The sequence below is a fragment of the Myxocyprinus asiaticus genome, chromosome 36 (genome assembly GCF_019703515.2).
Source record: "Myxocyprinus asiaticus isolate MX2 ecotype Aquarium Trade chromosome 36, UBuf_Myxa_2, whole genome shotgun sequence".
Lineage (NCBI taxonomy): Eukaryota > Metazoa > Chordata > Actinopteri > Cypriniformes > Catostomidae > Myxocyprinus > Myxocyprinus asiaticus.
Genome location: NC_059379.1, coordinates 10,894,882 through 10,920,829, shown reverse-complemented (window position 1 = coordinate 10,920,829; position 25,948 = coordinate 10,894,882). Strand labels below are relative to the sequence as shown.

At 37.6% G+C, this 25,948-nt stretch overlaps 1 protein-coding gene across 2 annotated transcripts in view; it reads left to right on the top strand.

Moving 5' to 3' along the window:
* Positions 1–25,055, top strand: part of LOC127426950 (protein quaking-B-like) — a 54,804-nt gene extending 29,749 nt beyond the window's left edge. The window contains exons 4-8 of one of the 2 annotated variants that reach the window (XR_007894876.1): positions 6,864–7,007; positions 12,919–13,006; positions 13,891–14,190; positions 15,798–16,601; positions 21,949–25,055. Coding sequence is in view for 1 of the 2 variants with exons in the window: in XM_051674171.1 (XP_051530131.1) it covers positions 6,864–7,007; positions 12,919–13,006; positions 13,891–14,190; positions 16,527–16,601; positions 21,949–21,971 (630 nt within the window). In the remaining variant the exon portion in view is untranslated. The remainder of the gene's footprint in view (positions 1–6,863; positions 7,008–12,918; positions 13,007–13,890; positions 14,191–15,797; positions 16,602–21,948) is intronic. The other variant, XM_051674171.1, reaches the window with a different exon arrangement.
* The last annotated feature ends 893 nt before the right edge of the window (positions 25,056–25,948 follow it).

The following is a 25,948-nucleotide window of genomic DNA, read 5'->3' as shown; positions in this document are numbered from 1 at the left end:
GCGGATCGCATCGCGGAGTTAACGGGGAAAACGAGAGGCGGTGGAAGATGCTTTTACATCAATGAAAGTTGGTGTACAGATGTAACAACGTTAAAGAGGATGTGCTGTCCTAATTTGGAAGCGCTTTTTATTAACTGTAAGCCTTTCTACTCGCTGCGGGAGTTTTCCTCGTTTATTCTGGTGAGTGTGTATATCGTGCCAAATGCGTGTTTGAATGCGACACTGCAACAGCTGGCTGATCAAATCACAGACATGGAACAACAATACCTGGACTCAGTTATTATTATTCTTGGGGATTTTAACAAAGCAAATCTCACACGTGAACTGCCCAAATACAAACAGCACATCACATGCTCCACCAGAGACAGGAATATACTGGATCATTGTTACACAACAATAAAGGATGCATATCACTCTGTCCCTAGAGTAGCTTTGGGACTCTCTGATCACTGTCTGGTTCATCTTCTTCCAAACTACAGGCAGAAATTTAAATCAACCAAGCCAGTAGTAAGGACTGTAAAGAGATGGATCAATGAAGCAGAGCGGGAAACACAAGCCTGCTTCGATTGCACGGATTGGAGTGTTTTTGAGGCTGCAGCCACAGACCTGGATGAGCTCACAGATACTGTTACATCATATATCAGTTTCTGTGAGGATATGTGCATTTCTACTAGGACTTATTTAAAGTTCAACAATGACAAACCATGGTTTACAGCAGAGCTCAGGCAGCTTCATCAGGCCAAAGAGGATGCTTACAGGTGTGGGGATGAAGTCTTGTACAATCAGGCCAGGAACACACTGAACAGGGAAATCAGAGTGGCTAAAAAAGATACTCTGAGAAGCTGAAAAACAAGTTTTCAGCTAACGACCCTGCATCAGTGTGGAGTGGCATGAAACAACTCACAAATTACAGGACTCCTCCCCCCAACCCTGTAGGGAACCAACAATTGGCTGATGACCTGAATGTGTTCTACTGCAGATTTGAAAGGCCCAATCTCACACCCCACACCCACTCTGACCTTTACTTCACACAAACACCAACACCTCCTGCAACCCCCCTCCTACATCCTCCTGCTACTCAACCTGCACTTAAGATCTGTGAAGATGATGTGAGCCGTGTCTTTCGGAAACAAAAGACGAGGAAGGCTTCAGGCCCAGATGGCATCTCACCAGCGTGTCTTCGATCCTGTGCTAACCAGCTGGCCCCCATCTTCACACAGATCTTCACTGGAGCAGTGTGAAGTCCCATGCTGCTTCAAACGCTCAATCATTATTCCTGTCCCAAAGAAACCAAAAATCACAGGACTTAATGACTACAGACCTGTCGCCTTGACGTCTGTGGTCATGAAATCATTTGAGAGACTGGTGTTGGCCCACCTGAAGAACATCACTGGACCCTTTCTAGATCCCCTTAAATTTGCTTATCGAGCAAACAGGTCTGTGGATGATGCAGTCAACATAGGATTGCATCATATCCAGCAACATCTGGACAGACCAGGGACATATGCATGGATCCTTTTTGTGGACTTCAGTTCAGCTTTCAACACTATCATCCCAGCTATACTCCAGAATAAATTACACCAACTCTCTGTTCCCATGTCTATCTGTCAGTGGATTACCAGCTTTCTGACGGACAGGCAGCAGCTTGTGAGACAGGGGAAACTCACTTCTAGCACCTGTACAATCAGCACTGGTGCCCCCCAGGGATGTGTGCTCTCCCCACTACTCTTCTCCCTCTACACCAGTGACTGCATTGCCAAGGACCCCTCTGTCAAGCTCCTGAAGTTTGCAGACGACACCAATGTCATCAGCCTCATCCGAGATGACGATGAGTCTGCATACAGAAGGGAGGTTGAACAGCTGGCTGTCTGGTGCAGTCAAAACAACCTTGAGCTGAACACACTCAAAACGGTGGAGATCATTGTGGACTTTTGGAGAAACACCCCAACACTGACCCACCTCACCATTCTAAACAGCACTGTGGCAGCAGTGGAGTCATTCAGGTTCCTGGGCACTACCATCTCACAAGACCTGAAGTGGGAGACCCACATTGACTCCATTGTGAAAAAGGCCCAGCAGAGGTTGTACTTCCTTCGCCAGCTGAGGAAATTCAACCTGCCGTAGGCGCTGCTGATACAGTTTTACTCACCAGTCATTGAGTCTGTCCACTGCACTTAAATAACTGTCTGGTTTGGTTCAGCTACGAAATCAGACATCAGAAGACTTCAAAGGACAGTTCGGACTGCTGAGAAGATTATTGGTTGCCCCCCCCCCCCTTCAAGAACTATACACTTTCAGAGTGAGGAAAAAGGCTGGAAAAATCACTCTGGACCCCACTCACCCTGCCCACTACCTTTTTTAACTGTTGCCTTCTGTCCGACGCTTCAGAACTCTGAGCACCAGAACCGTCAGGCACAGGAACAGTATTTTCCCTCAGGCTATCCACCTCATGAACAGTTAAATTGCCCCATTGAGCAATAACTATGTGCAATACACAGTTTAGTCTTTTTTATATTTATCCAACACATCCAACCTCTTCTGCCATTTCATTCCTCTGAAAAAAAAAAACAAAAAAACATTTGCACTGTACATAACAGATTTGTATTTGCACTGTACATAACAGATTGTATTAGATTTGCACTACCCATGTGTATGTGTGTATGTATTTATGTGTGTGTCTGTACGTATGTGTATAATTAGTTTTATTTTTTATTTTTTATTATTATCTATGTCTTGCTGCTGTTTTTGTATTGTTGTACACTGGAAGCTCCTGTCACCAAGACAAATTACTTGTATGTGTAAGCATACTTGGCAATAAAGCTGATTCTGATATATGATGTTTTAACCTGTGAATTTGAATTGTTTTTTTAATTACAGTAATTTCAAATCAGATGATTGCAACACACTCCAAGAAGTTGGGACAGTCGAGTGTTTTCCACTGTGAAACAGCACCATTTCTTCTAATAACACTTATTAAGCATTTGGGCACTGAAGAGACAAATTTGTTGTTTAGAAAGTGGAATTTTCCCCCATTCATCCATTATGTATGTCTTTAGCTGCACGAGGTCTTCGTTGTCGTATGGTGTGCTTCATAATGCGCCACAATGCCTCAATTGGAGACAGGTCAGGACTGCAGGCAGGCCAGTCTAGTACCCACACTCTCTGCTCACACAGCCATGCACTTGTAATCCGGGCAGTATGTGGTTGAAGTTGTCCTGCTGGAAAATACAGGGACATCCCATGAAAAGATGGTGCTTGATGACAGTATATGTTGCTCCAAAATGTGTATATATCTGTCTGCATTCATGGTGTTCTCACAGATGTGCGAGTTACCCATGCCATGGGCACTGACACACCCCTGGCCCATACAGACACTGGCTTTTGGACCTGACGTTAATAACAGCTTGGATGGTCCTTTTCCTTTTTGGCCCAGATAACACGATGGCTGTGTTTTTAAAAATATTTTTTTGAAATGTGGACTCTTCTGACCAAAAAACACAGTTACACTGTTCTACTTTCCATCTAAGATGAGACCGAGCCCAGAGAAGCCAGCAGCACTTCTGGACAGTGTTGATGTAGGGCTTCTGCTTTGCATAGTATAGTCTTAACTTGCATCTGTGGATGCAGTGGCGAGTGGTGTTGACTAACAAAGGTTTACTAAAGTTATCCCAAGCACATGTTCATGATATCCATTACAGATGAGTGCCATTTTTTAAGACAGTGACATCTGAGGGATCAGAGATTATGCGCATTCAGAAATGGTTTTTGTCTTGCCCTTTACGCACTGAGATTTGACCAGATTCCTTGAATCTTTTAACTATATTGTGCACTGTAGAGGGTGAAATGCCCAAAATCCTTCCAGTTTGTCTTTGAGGAACATTGTTCTCAAAGTGCTGGATTATTTGCTGAAGCATCTGTTGGAAAATTGACAAGTCTTGAACGATCCTTGCTCTTGAAGGACCAGGCTGTTTTTGGAGGCTCCTTATACAGTATACAGTACTATGACACAATTGCCCCACCTGTTTAACATCTTCTGAACCTAAAGATACAAAACAAAAGGCATAAGGATAAGATCACAACCTGATTGGACAGCTTTTATGACGTATATTTTGCAACGGAATTTGCCGAACATCCAAAACAATGCTGGCTGCTGGGCTAAATATGGTTGTTGGATTTATGTATATATGGTGGTATTTTCGGCAGCTGAGAACAAACGAAGAGCTAATATGTATAAAGGAGTCAAAACAGCACCAGGAATTCCTCCGTTGCACACACAAACGAAGATATGCTGCAAGGAGACGGTGGTTCCGACGCCTGTACCAAACTGTAATGGGCAACATAGCTCCTGTGATGAGAAGAACCAGATATGCTTGAGGTCAGTATTAAAGGCAAATTACTTCCTGTTATTGGTCTGTTTAGACGTCTTTGGTATATCAGTCGAACCACACCAGAGTTCGTTTGGAAGCGGACTGAGACCCACTATTCAGGGGGTCTCGGTCCACTTGTTTGGTGCGCACCAAGGTTGGATGGCAGCTTTCACACTTGTTCAAATGAACAGCACTAACAGAGCAATCGCACCAGAGTTCGTTTTAATCGAACCAAACCTGCCAAGTGTGAACACACCCTTAGTCTGATTTTCAAATACTTTTTTTGCTTCAAATCAAAGTTTGTAATGTTGTGATTCACCTCAGAGCTGATTGGATCAGTTCATGGCTTAAAACTTTTTTATGAAGGCTAACTTTTAATTACTATGGAAAAAATTATGGGAAAAATACCTCTGGAACTAAGAAGGCTGAAAAGTGGAAGGGGCATTCTGTTCTGTAGCCACTCCACCAGATTTCATTCAGTATAGGATTCAAAAGACTGATTCAAACCGATAACTTGTGAGTTTGTGAGTCTTTCTTAGTAATTTATTAAAAGAGCTGACTACAGTGATTTGGACTGGTCGCACTGGATGCTTGTGTTTGAGAAACATATGCTTGTCTTGGCTTTATTTTGCAATACATATCTTTTTATTTCATCATATTCAACTCTAACTGAAGTGTGGTGCTGTAGCCTCAGCCCCGTCACTGAATTGCTGTGCGGGAAATACTTTTTTAGGTGTATGAGTCCTTACAGGATAGATTGTGAAATATTTAGAATTGATGTGAACTTTCTGTAATTAATAGCTTGCTTTGGATTGGCTTTTTACGTTCACATTTGATGTATCGCTGTTATAGTTAGGTGCATCGTGCAAGCAGTTTTGTTGCAGTTTGCTGTGTTGTGCACAAAACTGCATTCCCACCAAAAGTAGGCCAAATAAAGAAGACATCTATGTATTGTGCTGTTGCTTTGATCAAGTCACAGTTATTATTAGCATGTTACCAGCTGTGTGCAAGACTGTACCCTTATTGGATGCATATATTTGATCATCTAATTACTTGCTTCTGAAGAGGTGGCAGCCACTTATTAGCGAATACTCCGCCACCTACTGTGATCTGAGACTGGCGTCCCCCAGTCAAGGATGTGACTGGGCCGTCTATGTTTTTGTTTCTCTCGTTCACACTTTACCCTTGAGACGCAGGCGATCTGTGTGATTGCTTGAAGAAGGCGGCGGCGAGCGAGTTCACAGTAATTGATTGTTCTGTGGGGCTGAGCTCTGTGTCGTAAACATAAGCCCCGCTGTGATGAAAAACCCAACTGGAGACAATGTATTCAATAAGACTAGGTTCTCGGGCCCGAGACCCCGTTTCTATGGCAACTGTCACTGTTGTTGCAGGTCAGAACCCTGAGATAAACTGACAGTCATTTGACCCCAAGCTAACTGTTGCTATGGCAAGCAGTCTTGTCTATGTTTGTTGATATTTTAGGTCCATGTGTTGCTGCACACTTGAAATGAGTGTCTGGAAAAGTTTCCATGGAAACTGGGTGCCGCACACTCACAGGAAGTGGACTGTACTCTTACAAGTTGTAGATTCCAAGTATTAAAATGGACCTGGAAAATACATTTGAATAAAGTCTTGTTGGGAATGTGGCCTTGCGGGTTAGGAATGTCACATTACCAAAATTTCAGTTGTTGATACCAATACCAGTGAATTCCACAATTCTCAATACCAATTATGATAGCACAGCAAAAACAAATGTAATACTGAACTTGTTACTTTATTTTAAAAGTTAAATATTTGGGACTTGGGTAGCTCAGCAAGTAAAGACACTGACTACCACACCTGGAGTCACAAGTTCAAATCTAGGGCGTGCTGAGTGACTTGGGTGGGTAGAGTCACGTTGGGTTAACTACGCCACCACAAGGACCTAGAGTGCATTGGGAATTGGGCATTTCAAATTGGGGAGAAAAGGGGAGAAAAAAAATTTAATATAAAAAAATGCACTGAGCTCATATTTTGAACCAAATAGCTTCTTTACAGTGACAAAAGACCAACCTAGTGTGAAATTATGTTAAAGAAGTTGTATATACACAAATGATAATTATTTTATCATTTACTCACCCCTATGCTGTCTCAAACTCTTGACTTTCTTTTTTCTGCGGAAAACAAATGAAGATTGTTTTTTCTTTTGGAAGATATGATGTGAATATATCCATTTACTGCCAGTCAATGGGGTCCAAAGCTTGCAAGCTCCAAAAAGAACATAAAGGCAAAATAAAGGTAATATATATCACTCAAGTGGTTTAATTCATGTCTTTTGAAATGATATGATCGGTTTTGGGTGAGAACAGATCAAAATGTAGATCCTTTTTCACATTGTTTGTGTTCCGCATAAGAAAGAAAGTCATTATATTTTCATTTTTGGGTGAACTATTCCTTCAGTCTTATCAGGTGAGGTCTCTGATTAGAGTATTTTGTTTTTTGTTTTTCTGTGAACAGGAAGAGCAGAACAGGGGAAAACCTAATTGGGAACATCTGAATGAAGACCTGCATGTCCTCATCACTGTGGAAGACTCTCAGAACCGCGCTGAGATCAAACTCAAAAGAGCTGTCGAGGAGGTCAAGAAACTGCTAGTTCCTGCAGTAAGTGATATCAAAGTCCCTTAGAGGCAAGTTGGTTCACTCGGTGGCCAGCTTTGGTAAACCATCGGGTAGCAATTTTTTATGGACACAATAGGCATACAAGTACAACTCCTATCTGCTTGAATGGAAAAAGACGTAAATCTCCAAAACTGTTTGTCAAGATTACGTTTCAATAACATATTTGATATCAGCAATAAAATATGACAACAATGATGTCATAAATGTTGCTTCCTTAGCCTTAATCACACAAAAAAACTATGTTTTTTAGGCTGGTCCTGTCAATGATTAAAAAAACAGTCAATGGCTTTTTATAAAAAAGACGTTTGGCTCTTTTAACTGAAAGGCTGGACTTCCATTCCTACATATTGAGAATTGTGATTTTTTTTATATTCATTTACTTACGAGTCGTCCATCTCCTCCCCCTTATATGGTCTCTCCCTGTTCTTCTGACCTTCTTGTGTGTATTTAATTTATGGAGTGGCAAAAACATATTGACTACATTTATATGGACACCAGAAAGGAATACAGCGTTACGGTTTACATGCACTGTGTAAGACGCGTACTCTTTACTCCCGTTTACATTTTCCTCTTACATAAAACTCTGGGATTCGCCCAATGTATGTGGACATTAAGGACAGTCGAAAATTTACATTCGTGTGTTTAAATGGCTATAGTTTATAGTGTATGTGATTTTCCCTCTATACTCCCAGAAATGTTGAATTCTTTCCACTGTGTTGACTTGCTGTTGGGTTCCAACCTATGACGGTTTTTATCCCGGTCTACGCACACGCACTCTACAAACACCCATCAGAAAGCCGCTTATGCATTTACATGGCTACATTAAGCCACGGTCTCAGAGAGAAACCTAGGTGTGTTAAACCGTTTTCTCTTAATCCCTTAAAAAGCGTAAGGAAATCAGCGTTCTTGTTTACATGACATTTCAGAACGCTGCTTTCTGCTAAAACCTTGGAATAAACCGTTTTCTTAAGTGCGTGTAAATGTGATCATTGATTTGCCCTAACAAACACGACTCTTGGGTTCTCCTCAAAGAATTGGTGCTTAGGCACTGATAAATGTATTTTCTCTGAGGAGAGCACACTTGATTGAAATAGCCGCACTCAGCAGGTCTTCTGTTTCTACGGTAGTTGCCTTGCGTCTTCAGACAGGTGAGTGTCTTGGGGGGCAGAGAACAGAGGAATTGCTTTCATCCATGACAATAAGCGTGGAGCCACCAAGCACACTTTAAACATGCATAGGTGAGCACCATGGGCAGTTTTTAATAGGCTTAATTACCTTTGCTCATAAATTAATAAGGACCATAGGCAAGAAAAAAACTCCACAGGGGACTAACGAAAGTCTCAGCATTGCTGTGGGACCCAAAGATGAATGGCAGTTAACCTTTGGGTGTGAAGGAAATTGCAGCAGGTAAAGAGGAAAGAGAAAGAGGTTAAGATAAATTCCTTGAAGGGATAGTTCACCCAAAAATGAAAATTCTGTCATCATTCACTCACCCTGATGTTGTTCCAAACTGGCATGACTTTATTTATTTTGTGGAACACAAAAAGAGATTTTCAACAGAATGATAGCCTTAGTCACCATTCACTTTCATTGCTTATTTGTTTTCTGTTTTTGTGTTCCATGGAAGAAAGTCATTTGGGTTTGGAACAACATGAGGGTACGTAAATGATGACAAAGTAAATTTTGGGGTGAAATACACCTTTAAGATAAGTTTCTTTTCTGTAATGTATTCTAAACTATATATATTAAAGCAATCAATCAAGATAGAAATACTTTAATATTCTTACATAAGAGTTATTTAATCTAAGCTTGAAATATTACTACAATGTCGATTCACATTTTGTGGCTTAAGGTTACATTTTAACCTCAAATAAAAGTTCTTGGTTTTATTGTGAACGATTTATTTGTGCATGTATCCCAAAAAAATGAATATTTCAATCAAAATGAAACAACTTGCTCCGCCTCTAGAATAACCTTCTTTTTTGCCTGACAATATCAAACCATATTATTTTTCAGCCTCTCTCCTCCTACCATCTGTCATAAAGAGACCACTTTTCACAATTCAATCAGTTCTTGATGAATAAAATAATTTTGTTATACAATTTTTCTGATTGAATATCCTGTTTCACTCAGAAATACATCACATTACGAAAGTAATATGGTTTATGACATTTTCCATTGAATATTCTATTTCACATGAAAATCTGTTGCATTACAGAAGTGAAATGGGTTGCAAAATACATTTCATGTTGACTTTATTGGTGGATTGAAGATACAAGCAAAGAAAAAAGTTTGGTTTCGGTTTTGTGGAATTTCTTATTGTGAAAATGAGCAATGTTGTTTAGAAAGCAGAACAGAATTAAATGGAGAATGGAATTCAGTATTTTGTGTAACCGTGGATTGTAATCTCTTCTCCGTTGTCTAAGAGAGAGGGTTTCTGGACTCCCTGTGGTGCTACCATGGTAACCCTCTTGGGGATGCACTGATCCTTGATTGAGAGTTGTGCCCTTTCACTGCAATTGAATCCTGAATAGAGAATAAGCTCTTTATAAAGTTTAGTGATGTTTACTCTGGGAAGCTCTCGTTCTGAATGTAAACCCACTGCTGTTCTGTTTGTCTTCATCAAACCATCTTGGAGAAGACTATTAAACTTTTTTCCTTTTTTCCTTGCACTCAAAATGTGAAAGATTGTCATTGCCAACTTGTTGCAAAGCTGTGAGAAATGTTAGAGGTTCCTTTATGTAATAGAATGAGATGAGAAGAATTAAAAACAAGATTTTTTTTATTCAAGCCTGTTTCAAGCAAGTCAATGTCATGCTCTTATGCCCTTCGCAAGGTCACCTAATACTCTTTCTCCATCAGTGTCATATTCTAAAAATGTTGAATGTTTCACTGCCAGTGGAATAGTGTGTAAACATGATTTACGATGCTAACAAGTTGATCAGTGAGTTGTATGGTTTTTTTCTTGTACATACAGTATATTATGGCTGTCAGTCGATTAAAATTTTTAATCGAATTTATTATGTGCTATGCCGATTAATTAATCAAATTAATCACAATTTATTGCATATATAAATATTTGCTGAGAAAGCCCTTCAAATAACAATAATTCAATATATAATGAATTAATAATTATAAATAGTTCTATTTAAATAATTATAAATAAAATATATATGTATTATAAAAAATAATTCAGATAATTAAAATGCATTTCATGATTGTGGCAAAGGAGTAAAGCATTGATATCATTGGCCTACAAACCACAGCAATCCATTTTGGAATTGAAGTCATCAATCTGTCCGAGATAGATTTCTTATAAAAGACAGATGCTTTATGAGCATCTCACTTTGGTTCCATTACGACATACCTATGTCAATGTACTGTGTTTATCTTTAGGTCGCTGTGTCAAGATAAACGTAGTTTAAAACTTAGAAAAACACGTCTTGAGATCCCTGTGTTCGGATTTGTGCTCTATCAAGCTGTGTTAAAATGCAAGAATGAGACTCATCTTGTGCTGTCTGCTGTTGGTATGTGTGGTTTGTTCTCTATATAACCTGTGCGTTGCTTATACAGCTGGAGTTTTGCTTACTGCCTCCTGGAGAAAGCAGTTGAATTGCTCCGATGGTAGGAAAATTCCATATTCCAAATTCTAAAATCATGCCTTAAAAGGATAGTTCACCCAAAAATGAGAATTCTCTCATCATTTACTCACCCTCATGGCATCCCAGATGTGTATGACTTTCTTTTTTCAGCAGAACACAAATGAAGATTTTTTAGAAAAATATCTCAGCTCTGTAGGTCCTCACAATGCAAGTGAATGGTGATCAGACCTTTGTAGCTCCAAAAATCACATTAAGGAAACAAAATTAATCAATATGACACTAGTGTTTAAATCCATATCTTCAGAAGCGATATAATAGGTGTGGGTGAGAAACAAAACAATATTTAAGTCCTTTTTTATTCCAAATCTCCACTTTAACTTTCACTTTCAGATGTGAAAGTGAAACAAAACAGGCACCACATGTGACTTTTAGATGTAAAAGTGAAAGTGTAGATTTAGAGTAAAAAGAAAAGGACTTAAATTTTAAATCTGTTTCTCACCCACACCTGCTATATTGCTTCTGAAGAAATGGATTTAACCACTTAAGTCATATGGATTACTTCTATGATTCCTTTATATGATTTTTGGAGCTACAAATGTCTGGTCACCATTCACTTGCATTGTATGGACCTTCAGAGCTGTAATATTCTTCTAAAAATCTTTGTTTGTGTTCTGCTGAAGAAAGAAAGTCATACAAATCTGGGATGGCCTGAGGGTGAGTAAATGATAAGATAATTTTTGGGTGAACTATCCCTTCAATGTTTTTGTCTCCAGGCCACCAGTGAGCAAGCCAAAGGCAACTATGTTAGTTAAGTAAGATGTTAGTTAGAAAAGAGAGAGAGAGAAAAAAAAATGAATTGGTCAAGGGAAAAGGGTATTTAAACATTTTGAAAAACTTGGTGAGCAGTTACAGAACCTCAGATAGACACTTTCCTTTATGCATTCATTTAAATTTAAACCTAAAAATCTAAAAAAATCTGGATGCATTGTCATCAAATTCTTGCAATGACCATCATCCCTACAGAGACTCTGACTAGTGGCAGACATTCACAAGCTTCAGTCATTTGGCAGGCAGATCTCAGCAAAGTAAGCAGAGAAAAGTGTGGTTTGAACACACACAAACACACACAGATCCCATTTTGAAAGGCCTTGCTTTTCTTTCACTACTCTGACATGGTTCATATTATACTCTGGACTGTCTGTCGTACCCCTCCCTGACCTGCTCTCAAATCAAACTTCACTGTCCAGGACCTTGATGAAAACACAAACTTAGATCTTTCCCCTTTTTGTGCTTCTGAAAATGTGAAATTTTTATGCTGCTGAAATCAATAAATCAGTGAATTATCTGCTTTTTCACATGCCTTCATTTCATTCTAACTCTATTAGCATTTTCTTTTTTTTTTTTTTTAGGATTTAGATGGAACTTCAGTATTCACTGGCAAACATCATCAGTCAATTAGATGCAGTCAAGTATTGACCACTTCAGAGGAAGTGATGTGCATTGAGGGGGGAAAAGCTTGTAGGATAAAACCGTTTGAAAGGAACGAGAGAGAAAGCAGAGAGGACAGTTGTAGATCCCAGCACTGGCTGTTAAACTCTCTGCTCTTTGGGGCTGGCTTGTTTGGACAGTGGCAGAGTAAATCATCCTCTGGCTGTTAGCAAGCATGAAACCTTAGCTTTCCCATTGCCCCACTGCAGCGCACACATTAGGACAGCAGTTCAACTGACTGAGAATTGATTCTATGATCTGCAGTAGTTTGTATGGTCTTCTCAATTTGAAGGTACAAATTCTTTTGGGGGAAAACAGGACCAACAATTCTGTGGATTAAAGTCCAGTCAGTTGTCATTAAAAGTCCTGTCATGTGGAATCCATCTGCTTTATAAATAGTGATAGACCCATATATTTTGGCTAGTCAGATTAATCGCCCAATATTTAGCCATTTTGAGATTATTGTCCGATAACTGTGCCGATTATCCAATTAACAAAAATTTTGAAAACAGATAATGTTTATTATCCATTGACTAAGCTGCCAGTAGATTTTTGACTTTATATTGTGTAAATAAAGTGTTCATGTAATTTTAGCACTATTGTGAATGTCTCATTTGCTGTCGTTACATTGTTTTATTTATATATTGGCATTATATAGGTCATCAGCTACTCTTCTCTCTAGATATCATCATCATGTGCAATTGAAAAACCTTTATTGGCCGACCACTATTTATAAAGAAGCTAAAAAGTGTGTAAAATTATTCCTAACAGTTTTCTAAACTTTGTTTCCTGTGTGTGTGCAGGCGGAAGGTGAAGACAGCTTGAAGAAAATGCAGCTGATGGAGCTGGCCATTCTCAACGGCACATACAGAGATGCCAATATCAAGTCACGTAAGAATGACATTAGCAAACATCAACCTCTGTCCACCTGTACAGTCTCTGTTTCCCTTCTATATCCATCCCTCTTTTTTGAACTCTCATTTCCTTTTCAAATTTTCACTTTTTTACTCTCATTTCAAACACAAAACTTTACTTCTTTGGCTTCAGAACATGAAATGCATAAGGAGCGTTTTACAACGCATTTTTACATCCGTCTACGCTGATTTCTTTAAATAGGTTTTTCTATGTAAACAATCGGCAGATCAACATCTTTGGCTGTTTCGTCACATCTCGCTGTCTTTCAGATTCTCACGCAGAAGCGCCACATTGTTTTTAGATGCTGTGACTAGATTAAAAAGAACGTCAGGCATCTCAAGACACCTGCATTCTGTGTTGTTTGCTGCACTGCATCTAGCCTTTTTAGCACAACAACGCGTTTGGTCCCTAATGCTTGCTGTCACTTGCTTTTCTTGTAGGTGAATGGATATACAAACATATGGGTAGTTTTGGAAAGTTGTACTTATTAGCAGTTTTTATGACCTCATATTAATTGGGGAAAAAACATGGAATATTTGTACTTTAAACATTTTTTTTAATGAGCTAGTCAATCAAAAAAATGTAAAGTAAAATGGTGATCAGTCACAGCACTTAAAATATACACTTTCCATTATATGTTAATATATATTTTAGCCTAAAATCAAGTTCGTGGAAATGTTATGCTTCAACTACCCATATATAGGTATTTATTCTTGTGTGTAAATGATCATTTGTGCATAGATATTTGCCTGTACTTTCCATTTTCTAATGTATGGGTATGTGAGAGATTTATTAGTTACTCAGTTTCCCTTCCACTCTCATCTTTGTGTATTTGCTCTTGTGCGTCTCACTCTATTTAGCAGCCTTAGCTTTTTCCCTGGCCGCCACCGCACAAGGTCCCCGCATCCTCACAGGCCCCTCCCCGGTGATGCCCACTGCGGCTCTGCGTACCCCTGCACCCGCTGCCCCCACCCTCATGCCCCTCATCCGACAGATCCAGACCTCCGCCATCATGCCCACAGGCACGCCCCACCATGCTGCGACCCTCGTACCCCAGACCCCTGAGTCAGGCATCATCTATGCACCCTACGATTACCCCTACACCCTTGCCCCTGCAACCTCCATCCTCGAATATCCCATTGACTCCAGTGGTGTTTTAGGTGAGTATTGAGTGTTTGTTTTTTCTTTAAAGGTATTGTGTACAGATTATGCATTTAAAGGGATAGTTCTCCCACATATTTAAATTCTGTCCTCAGTCACTATTCACTTTCATTGAATGGAAAAAAAGATGCAATAAAAGTGAATGGTAGCATTCCGCCTAACTCCCCTTGAATTCCAATGAAGAAAGAAAGTCTTATGGGTTTGGAATGACATTAGGGTGTAAATGATGACAGAATTTTTAATTTTGGGATAACTATGCCTTTAACAAAATTTGGAGTAAGGGCTGGGCGGTATGACAGTGTATGTTCATGTGAAAAACTTGTAAAGAAAAGGAAGAACTTGTTATTAAGGACTGTAACGCAAAGCAGATTTTAGTTGCATATGGTTGCCTAGCAACGTCGCAACATACAATATGAATATGGAATTCAATTAATGAGTTGTCATAGTTGTGCATATATTAACTGTTTTACTACAGCTTATAGCATTATCATTTGATTTGCTGCCATTAAGTTCAGAATAAGAAGAGAACATAATCAAGTGACATGAAGTATCTTTTATACACCGATCAGCCACAACATTAAAACCACCTGCCTAATATTGTGTAGGTCCCTTGTGCCGCCAAAACAGCATCAACCCGCATCTCAGAATAGCATTCTGAGAAACTATTCTTCTCACCACAGTTGTACAGAGCGGTTATCTGAGTCACCGTAGACTTTGTCAGTTCAAACCAGTCTGGCCATTCTCTGTTGACCTCTCTCATCAACAAGGCGTTTCCGTCTGCAGAACTGCCACTCACCTGATGTTTTTTGTTTTTGGCACCATTCAGAGTGCATTCTAGAGACTGTTGTGTGTGAAAATCCCAGGAGATCAGCAGTTACAGAAATACTCAAACCAGCCCATCTGGCACCATCAATCATCCATGCGATTATCTAATCAGCCAATCATGTGGCAGCAGTGCAGTGCATAAAATCATGCAGATACGGGTCAGGAGCTTCAGTTAATGTTGACATCAACCATCAGAATGGGGAAAAATGTGATCTCAGTGATTTGGACCGTGACATGATTGTTGGTGCCAGATGGGCTGGTTTGAGTATTTCTGTAACTGCTGATCTCCTGGGATTTTCATACACAACAGTCTCTAGAATTTACTCAGAATGCTGCCAAAAACAAAAAACATCAGGTGAGTGGCAGTTCTGCTGACGGAAATGCCTTGTTGATGAGAGAGGTCAGCAGAGAATGGCCAGACTGGTTTGAACTGACAAAGTCTACGGTAACTCAGATACTGCTCTGTACAATTGTGGTGAGAAGAATAGGTTGGTGCTGTTTTGGCAGCACGAGGGGGACCTACACAATATTAGGCAGGTGATTTTAATATTGTGGCTGATCGATGTATGCAAAATAGGCAGAGCCGCAAGGTTATTTAATACATAATTCCCCTTTTTCTTTTAATTGTCCTTATATATAGTGTTACTGTGAAATAAAATGACTCATACCGTGATATATGATTTTGGTCATACCGCACACGCCTATTTGGAATACAGGATTTTTTTCTCATTTGCTCAGAGATCTGGTGGACTAACTCCAGCATTCTATCTTGTCCTTGTAGGTATGGCTTTCCCAACAAAAGGCTAGTAATGCTCAGAGGTTTAACAGTCTACAACCCATACGAGTGTTAAAAAATGCTTTGCTTTACAGCTGCCTTGGAACTAAAAAAGAGCAAATGGAGAAATTGTTTTTTTTTTTTTTTAAGAAGCAAAAGACTAAAGATCATTACTACTGATGTTTACACTGGTCTTAACTGTTTTTTTACTCATTGAAATAGATATTTTCAGATAAATACTGATAATTAAGCCTTTATTACATTCCTCTGTTTTAAATATAATCTATATTTGTTTAGCTTGTAATATTTGTATGATTTATCTTCCTGCAACTGTATCTTAAATATTTAGAGAGTGATCAGTATTATTGCTAAAGTAACTTGCTTTTTACAGATGAAATAGCTTGTAGTGCATTTATATGACCTGAGGCATCTAGTGTGTTAGGAGTTATTTGTTAGGAATACAAGGACTTTATAGTCATGGTTTAAATTAAAGCATTACAAATTTGTGTTTTTATGAAAATACTTCAGATAAAAAAGAATTTGGCAGTGGGCAACATCAAATAATGAAATTTTACTAAAATGGGGCCCTTGGAATTCTAAAAGCAAGGTCACTTGTTCCTTGTAATTTGGTCCTACAAGCCTTGTTAAACAATTTTTGTGATGTAGTTTTAATGCATTTTGATTAATAATCTGATGTAAATTCCTGTTTTGTTGGCAATGTTGCGCTCTGAGCAGGTGCAGTGACTACTAAAGTACGAAGGCAGGATATGCGCGTCCATCCTTACCAAAGGGTAGTGACCGCAGAACGAGGTTAGTTTAGCTCCAGTGTTCAAGCTGTGCTGTGTGTATGTGTGTGTGTTTGCGTGTACAAACGTGTTTTATCTTTTGGGTATGCTGATTACACTTGTCTTTTTCATTGCATCTCATTCAATACAAAGAGAGGAATCCTTTATAGACACTTCTAACCTGTTAGACATACAAATCATCCCAGCATAATTTGTAAGTTGTGCTGTGGTGCTGTTTTCTTGTGTATTACATGCCAGTGGAACTGACAAGAGTTTGTTAAAGGAATATTCTGGGTTCAATAAAAGTCAATCGACAGCATTTGAGGCATAATATTGATTACCACAAAAATGTATTGACTTGCCCCTCCTTTTCTTAAAATAAATAAATAAATAAAATAAAACTGGGTTCCAGTGAGGCACTTACAATGGAAGTGAATGGGGTCAATTTTTTTATGTTAAAATACTCACTTTTTCAAAATGATAGCCACAAGACATAAACAATATGCATGTAAACATGATTTTAGTGTGATAAAATCACTAACAAACCTTTTCTGTAAGTTATAGCCAATTTTACAGATTTGTTACCATAGCAATGTAATGTCAACAAACCCTAAAATGACTAAATATGATGATTTAAACAACTTTACAGCTCAAATAATACATGAGTTTTAACAGAAGAGCTAATGTAAGTGTTTAACCATCTAAAAATTGGCCTCATTCACTTCCATTGTAAGTCTCTCACTGTAACCTCGATTTTTGCTTTTTTCAAAGAAAAGGAGGGTCAAATTGAAATACATATTTGTAGTTTTCAACATTATGCCACAAATGCTGTCAATTCAGCTTAACTTGTATTGAACTGGAATATTCCTTCAACTCACTAAATCTGCCAAGCGGGTAATGCATTGAAACGGTAAGTGTTATCAGCTTACTCATATTTTTTGAGCATGTTCTTGAGGTCACTGAAGCAAAGGTAAACAATAAACAAACATACTGCTACATAAGAAATTATAATTTATTCATAATAGGACAAAACAACCTGTGATGGCTTATGACAACATTCCAGGCTCTGAGATTTAGTGTGACCTGATAACTTCAGCACTTACATGCATTATGTATTAGTCAAACATGATCTGAAGCTAAGTGGAAAAATATGCATCTATACAGATCTAAAACAGCTACTTTTCGGTTCACAGAACATTTATGGCGCAAAATAGACAGTCCAATGTGCTCTGTTACACTGATGACATTGTGATGGCCTTTGGGCTCATAGTCAATGAAGGGCGATGGAGCTGACCTGCTTGTTTTCCTCATTTGTCATTCCATTCAGTTTTTGCGTATTTATAGATAATTGTGTCACTTAAGTGCATTCGTGTCCCATTTGCTTACAACTTCCTTTCTGCCATTCTGTTCCATTGAAACGTTTCGGCAGCTTTAGAAGAAACAAGTTTAAATTTTTGCCTTACGAATAATGGAAACAGCTTTACAAGATTTATGATTTAGAGCACATTTTTTTAATTGTTTTTATTTTTTTTAACTCATCTGAAAATAACATTGTATGAAAACCATATTTATCGTGGTCCAAGCTAGCCAGACTAGCATGAATACAATTTAAAAGATAGTTGAAACTAAAACACAACACCTGCTTCTCCTAATTTATAGATAGATGTATGCTAAACTGTATTTATTGAGCAAATTCAGTATTGATTTTTACTTCAGGTCTGTTACAGATGTAGTTCAGTACATACTTTGATTTATTCAAATTCTAAATTTTTCCCCTCATCATGTCATTTCTAATGCATTTTTTCATAATGCATTCTTTAGTGCTTGTACTGTTTGATTTTTGTTTTAATTTGACCTATTATTTATACCTTTTTACTGCAATTTTTATGTATAGATCAATGATTGTTGTCACTTAGTGTAAAAGTAATAAGTTTGTGGCCAGAATCACTGAGCATATTTGTGACAGAATCCTTCAGATCTCTGAAAATAAACTGGATCTATGAGAATTACAGTATCAGCTTTTAAGACGGCTCTGTAATGAAACTGATATTAATCTCATGTTACAAAAACATGTATGTGCCAAAACTGTATATACAGGCTAATCACTATAACTCCTGAAAAAAAAAAAATTGTAAACATGAGAATCTACTGATCAATAATTGTGAACTTTACACCCATAAGACCTTAACAAGTCATAATTTAATAGACCAATATGACTGACCAATTTAATGCATAATTGTGAAATTGCACAAAAAGTCAATTCTGTCTTGTCTGGCTTACTACCCAAAGCATGAAAAAAATCTTTGAGAATTTATAAAAGATTCCTGAAAAGAGATGGACAGAAAAGAAGCAGTTAGCTGATAAAGTTTTTAAGGAATAGTTCACTTAAGAATGAAAATTCTGTCAGCATTTACTCGCCTACATTTGGGGCATTCCAAACCTGTATGACTTTCTGTTTTCCATTTAACAGAAAAGTAGAAGTTTTTGAGTGTTCATGCTGCTCTCTTCCATATACTAAAAGTGGGTGGTGACCAGGGACTGGCAAGCTTGAAAAAGGCCAAAAAGCACCATAAAAGCATATAGGTCTGCACGGGCCTTAAAATGAACCTGACCCGTACCCGAGACCGTGTGGTACCCTACTCGGCCAGAACGTTACCGTCAGATTTGAAGCGAGAAACCGACCCAAACACGAAATTGCTTACTATCTAATTTCTTATCCTAGCAAGTACTGTTGCAATAGGCTATATTTTATGTAAGCATATAGGCAAAATTCGTAACAGTACTGAAACAGTAAACATTCACAGTTTTAACAAGGCACAGCAGCCCCTTAGTACACTAGAGCAGAAGGGAAAAAAGCATTGCCTTACCGTTTATGTGCTGAAACTTCACCTGGTGCAGAACAATCTGCAATAATATGAAATAATGCAACAGTCCCCTCTATGCAGCCTGAACTTGTTTAGAATATTGAATCTTTGTGACAACTGCGCTGAAAAAAATCTAGATGCAGCGCAAAGAATGAAACAGAGCGCAGGTGTCTCAATATGCATTTTTGACAATTTTAAGTCCTTTTTAACTTGACATGGTGTTTACAATATGCCGGTCCTACGTGAGACATGGTGCAAATGTCAAAGACATTCATCCAGCATGTGTTTACATAGGAAAACAATGGGAAAACAGAACAGACCCACGCAAAAACACATTCGGTATGAACGGCACCTAACTCGTCTGTGAGGGAGAGTGCGTGCGTGCGCGAAACAAGTTCAGCAAGCCTGTTTATTTTTTCATTAATTACAAACCTGAACCCGAAGTCCTACTTGAAAAACTAACCCTGACCAAAACCCGTCGGGTTCTCAGGTCCTGTCGGGCCCCGGTCGGGTTGCATACCTCTACAAAAGCATCATAAAAGTAGTCTATGAATGCACTATATTTTAAGTGTTCTGAAGCCATACTCTAGATTTATGTGAGGAATGGACTGAAATTTAAGTTGTTATTCACTGAAAATCTTGCTTGAAAGTCATGGTCACCATTCACTTTCACTGTATGGAAAAGAGCAGCTTAAACATTCTGCTATAAAAAAAAAAAAAACTAATTTGATGATTTCCATTTTTGGGTAAACAATCCATTTAAGGGATCTCCTCTTCCATTCCTTTAAAATGCAACAAGTGTCTCTTTCGAGATTTGAGAAATATTGACTATGAATTTCAAGGTATAGGATTAAAAATTCCTAGCACCTGGTTTGGGTAGTGTCACGTAAAACAGGCTAGACAGTTATGAAGGTTAAGACTTGTTTGAGGAGGCAAGCCATCATATGCACTGCATGAACATACAGTTATTTTTCCATTACAATATAGCTACTTTTGCTCTGTGTAATCCAATTATTATTTAGGTGTTATGAAGTGCTTATGATCACTTAAACTTTCCATTCAAGGAATTCCTCATCATAAAAATATGGCACAAATAGTTTGCACTGAAGATTTTAAATCACCAGCTCCTAGTCTGTGATACTCAGACAGAGAAAAGTGGGACGTAAAAAAAAAAAAGAAAACGGTAAAACCTCATAAGATGTTAGAATGTTTTTTAAAGCAGGATGGTCACACACTAGGCCAGCCTGTTAGTACAACAACTGATGAACTGAAGAACTGTTTGTTTCTTGTTTGTTGTTTTGCAGTAAGCTTCTATTTTCATTTCAAATGTATGGAAAAGAACATAGTTATCATATGTGGTTTTATGTTTTATAAAAAGCAATATGCTTACCTATTAAGCAAGAACATTTATGAAATGTTATTGTATTTGTAAATTAATAGGGAATATATACTAGTAAAAATGTAGGCTTAGAGAACAATGCCATGTTATTTTTCCCAATGGGGGACAGTCATGATACACTGTCTTATAAGCTATAGCTGTAAGAGTTTATCAGCTTGCGAAACAAGTAGATTTGTCTTTGTTTTCTTGGGTTATAGTGTTGTTATAGCCCTCAATTTCAGCCAATATGCTTTAGTATCATTGTTTTATTAGCATTCTGTATTTTTTGTAAATAGTCAAATTTTAAAGGCAATAAAATTTGAGTTAAAAAACAGAACTTTTTGTATTGTGTAGAAATCTTTCTGGTTAGACTGTCACTTTCTCTTCTCTTGGTTTTTCCTCAATCACATCTCTGTAACTACTCATGAATCCATATCATTATCACTAGCAGCTTTGTGGCTTTGAATTGAGCCAGCACTCTAATGCTTAATAGCAGTCAGGATTGTTCCTCTATGTATTTGCATCTCTTAATCCTGGATAGATATCCCTTTACGCCTTGCCGTCACCATCAGATTTTCCAAATACCCAAACTCAATTGACTGCTACTAACTATTAAGTGCTGTTAGTTTGATTTGTAATTACTCAGTAATTGATTTGCCTCTTTGCTTCTTTAACCATTTTTACCTGGGAGATGGGTTCTGGGGCAAAATCATGAGGCCTTCATGATTTTGCTGGGTTAACGTAGACCAGGGCTGTTCAACTCCGGCCCGGGAGAGTCACTGTCCCCCAGAGTTTAGTTCCAACCCTAATCATGATTGATTGTTAAGTTTACAACTTTATTAATCCCCATGGGGCGATTAAAGTGCCCCCGCAACACTTTAATTGTGATTAGGGCTGGGACTAAACTCTGCAGGACCTTGGTACTCCGGAACTGGAGTTGAATTGTCCTGATGTAGATGTTGAGCAGTTTTCTCTTACAGTAGCTGTAATAAGTAATGTCATATTGTCATCCAACCGTCACTAGCTGGAACTAATCTCCTTCTCTATCTTTTTTCTTTTGTGTCCTTTTTATGTCTCTTTTTTTTATTTCCCCTCTTTGTCTGTCCATTTTTTTATCTCTAACAACCCAGCCGCCACGGCAACTAACCAATGACCCTCTGAGCTCTCAACTCTTCATCCAATGATGACCTGCCTGCTGACCAGTTCTCTGGCTCTCGTCCTTCGCTTCTATGATTTGGCGGCCTGCCGGCGAGCCCAGAAGCAGCTTTAATTCGCTTAACACAGTCGAGAAGCTGTGATGGCCCTAACACTACCACCCGCAGGACAGAAACACTCCCCTTAACTGAGGACCTTCTTGGTCAGGTGACCTGTGCTACTCAGCCTGCACTGAAGTGTCAAAGCAATAACACTGTCTGGGCAAAGTCCCACTATTAGCCTTTCACACACTAAATACACACAAATTTGTATTGATTTCTAAAAATGAATGGTTGAGCATAATGTTCAAAAGGATAGACCCAAAAACGAAAACATCTATCATCATTTACTCACCCTCATGTTGTTCCAAACCTGTATGACTTTCTTCTGTGGAACATGGTCGTATGGATTTGGAACAACATGAAGGAGAGTAAATGATGACTCATGATTCATTTTTGGGTGATTTGTCCCTTTAACTCTCTTAGTGTGTGCACTCACAGTCTCTTATAGTTCTTATGCCATCCTGAAACAAAATAACACATTTGAGTAAATAGTTGGTGAAACCAGCTATTTAAAACTGACTTTTAGTTTGAGATGTCCATAAGGGATGTAAAAGCCATGCTTGCCTACCAGCGTTTTATTCGGAGAGCTTTTGAAATGCATCCTGACACATGAACAAGTGTACAAACGCTGAGTATCAATTGAAATCTTTTTGATATGAGGGTGCTACGCAGGAAATGAATATATATTTTTCCACAGGTGTTCATTTTTGTATTCAGAAACAGTGTTGTTAAAATGTGATGAACAAACCATGTTTATTTCTTTACAACGACAAAGAAATTTTAGAGACCAAAAGAGTGTCTTTTTTTTTTTTTTTTTTTGTCAATCAAAAGAAGTGCCTTATTTAACATCATCATCAATTACGAACAAGTATGAATGTTCATATCAGGTATTTCTCTTTAAGTCCTGTTTATGATAATGAAAACCAGAGGTGTACAGAACTACGTTGCAGGCTTTACACTACAGTTTTTAAAACACTCTTTTAAAGTCTATTTGATCATTTTTCTTTACGAATAGTGGTTAATAGAGTTTACCCTGTCACAGTACATACATTTTGACCCCTTTACACTAGCTAACTGTTTGTTTGTTTTTTATAATGTATGTGTACAAGCTCTCTAATATGTTAATAGACCCATAACTACATCTGTTACACAAGCAATTGAGCCCCCATCAAACTGAGCATCAAGTCTGAAATTGTTACTACTTGGGAGAATCGCATGAACCTTGTCAAGACCATGTTCAGGACATACACCGCCCCCCCCCCCCCCTTTTTTTTCTTTTCTTTAAAAAACTACTTATTTTATGATATTATTTTTTTATTTTTTTTTACATTTGTTAAATCATTTAAGAATAGTTAAGGACATTTCCCACCAAAATTCTCATTAACATAAAGCAAAAAAATATGTTGGTAAAACTAAAATTTTTGGACATCGTGTATTATTTCTTGAACTGCCATTTGTTCTGTTTTAAATAAAAATTCTTCTGTTTTGTATTGCTATGTTACAGAAAGTAGAACTTAATGAAAATCACAATTGAGAAAAATAGGAAATACAAAAAGTAAAACATTAGACATGCTAGAATTGTAAAATAATCCCAATTATCCTAAAAAAATAAACTTAATTTTCGCAAAAAGTTTATATATATATTTCACTCTACCTATATCTCAAGAAGCATTTATTCAATTAGGCAGGTTAAAAATGATAAAGGTTTAGGATTAATTAGTTTTACTTGTCATAACAGGTTGGACTCCTTATGAAGAATTTAATTGTACCAGAAGAGCATTTTTGTTACGGACATCTCACATTTCCTCATGCCTTTCTATGCAGATGATTTTCAGTTATTTAAATGTAACTGAATACATTTCCTCTAGTCGGTCTTCCAGTTAAAATATCGAACCATTTCAGAACAGAGGAGAATGAAAGTCTATTAACAAACTAGAATTACACTTTATTATTTGGTTATCATAACTGAATTTTGTGGAGATGCATCTACTTTTTTAATAATATTGGTTTTAAGAAGAGCAAATGCAATAATGTTTAGATGTTTGAGGTTGATGCAGTTGCATGTCTTTTTTATATATATATTATTAACCTGGACATTGCAGAATTCGGCAAATAATTTTAAAAGATGAAATATGTTTTTACATGGATCTCTCACTCAGTAAGTTTAACCTTGAACTGGAGTTGTTTGTTTGTGTTTCTTTTGCTTTTATTGTTTGCTTTTCATTCAGTATTACTATAGACTGTGTGTCCGTGTGTGCGAATATGTGTTCCATTGTGTTTACGGGTGATTGTTTGTGCAAGTGTTTAGTGTATTGTATATGCCAATGAACTGCAACTCTCCATTGTTAAGCTTTTATTATTATTATTTTTACTTTTTTTGGAAACCCAAGCAGCTCCCTGGATTGGAAAATATACAGTTCTATTTATAACCATTGTAACATTTTATAATGTATTTTTCTATCATATTTTGTAAGTGAGAAATAACATTAAATTATGTTTCCAGATATGAACAGTATGCCTTATTACAAAAGTTGATATTTGAGAGAAACTTTCAGACACCAGATATTTGATGTTTTTTTCATGATGATATAATTCTATAGGAAAATAAAAGGAACACCAGTTTAATTATAATTTAATGAACAATAGTTGGTCCCAATCTCACTCAGAGTAACTGTTACAAAAGACATTATTATTTGTTGGGGTGTTCGGTTTGTCATTGCTTTGCCTCTGTGCCTTCTTATGTAAATTGTAAGCTAATAACCATTTTAGTTATATAATTTGATTAATCTTTTCTTGCTTATTGTACTAACATTTGATGATTTCTATACATTTACATTAACCCCATCAATAATTTGAATCTATAGAACGGGAGTTGTGTGAAATTAAGCAAAAGAGTTTTTTACTGACATTGAAATATGCTGGACTAAACTCTGTACTGAGAAGCAATAGCGGAATATTAAAATCATAGTTTTAAAAAGAAACTAACTTGGTCGCTCTTTCTCTTGTGCTTTTTACACGTGCCAGATCACTTTGCCTACTAATCTGATTCAGGTCTGCTATAGATAAAAGATGGCCTCTGTCCAAACATCTTTTTAATGTTTAATTAATCACCCTGAACAAAGCTGCTTTTCACCTGAAAGTGACAAGATGATTATGCTGTAGGGAAGAAAAAAAAATGCCAAAGGAGAAGTAAAATGTACGTTAATGGTACAATTATTTGACTTGAAGAACACTCACATATACACCACCTCACCTCTATTTCACAGTCTTCTGTATATTTCTGTCTTTCTTAACACTCTCTGTTGTGTGTGCTCATGTTGTATCACAGTTTAAAGTAGCCTAATTGTCTTGCGAAAGAGGCCATTGAAAGCTAGAAAACTGCTTCCAGATTTTTTTTTTATGTTTGATAAAAGGACAGAAGTCACAACAGTGCCACATTTATTAACTGGAATATTTTCCAATATGCACAACAGCACAAAACATCTGAACTCCCTTAGTACAGAAATAAAAATTTGGCACATAAGCTTTAAATTACTTCCTCATTTGTGCATTGAACATCCTGAGAGAAATATCTGAGGATAAAATCATGAAAATCATTTGAATTAAGGGCTCAGACTGAATCAACTAAAGGCTAGTTCACTCTACCTTAACAAATGCTAAAAACATCAACGTCCAATGGTAATTGGGTTGCATCAATTTGTTACCCATGTGTTTGTTGGGGCAGAGTGACGATGACAGATATGTTTCCCAACTTTCTAAATCCAACAGCCAATGACAGAATGTTTGAACCATCCGTAACAGTCATCTTTAACCCTACTGTTATGTTTGGGTCATTTTTGACCCATTTAAGTGAAAAAATCATCTTAATCTTGTA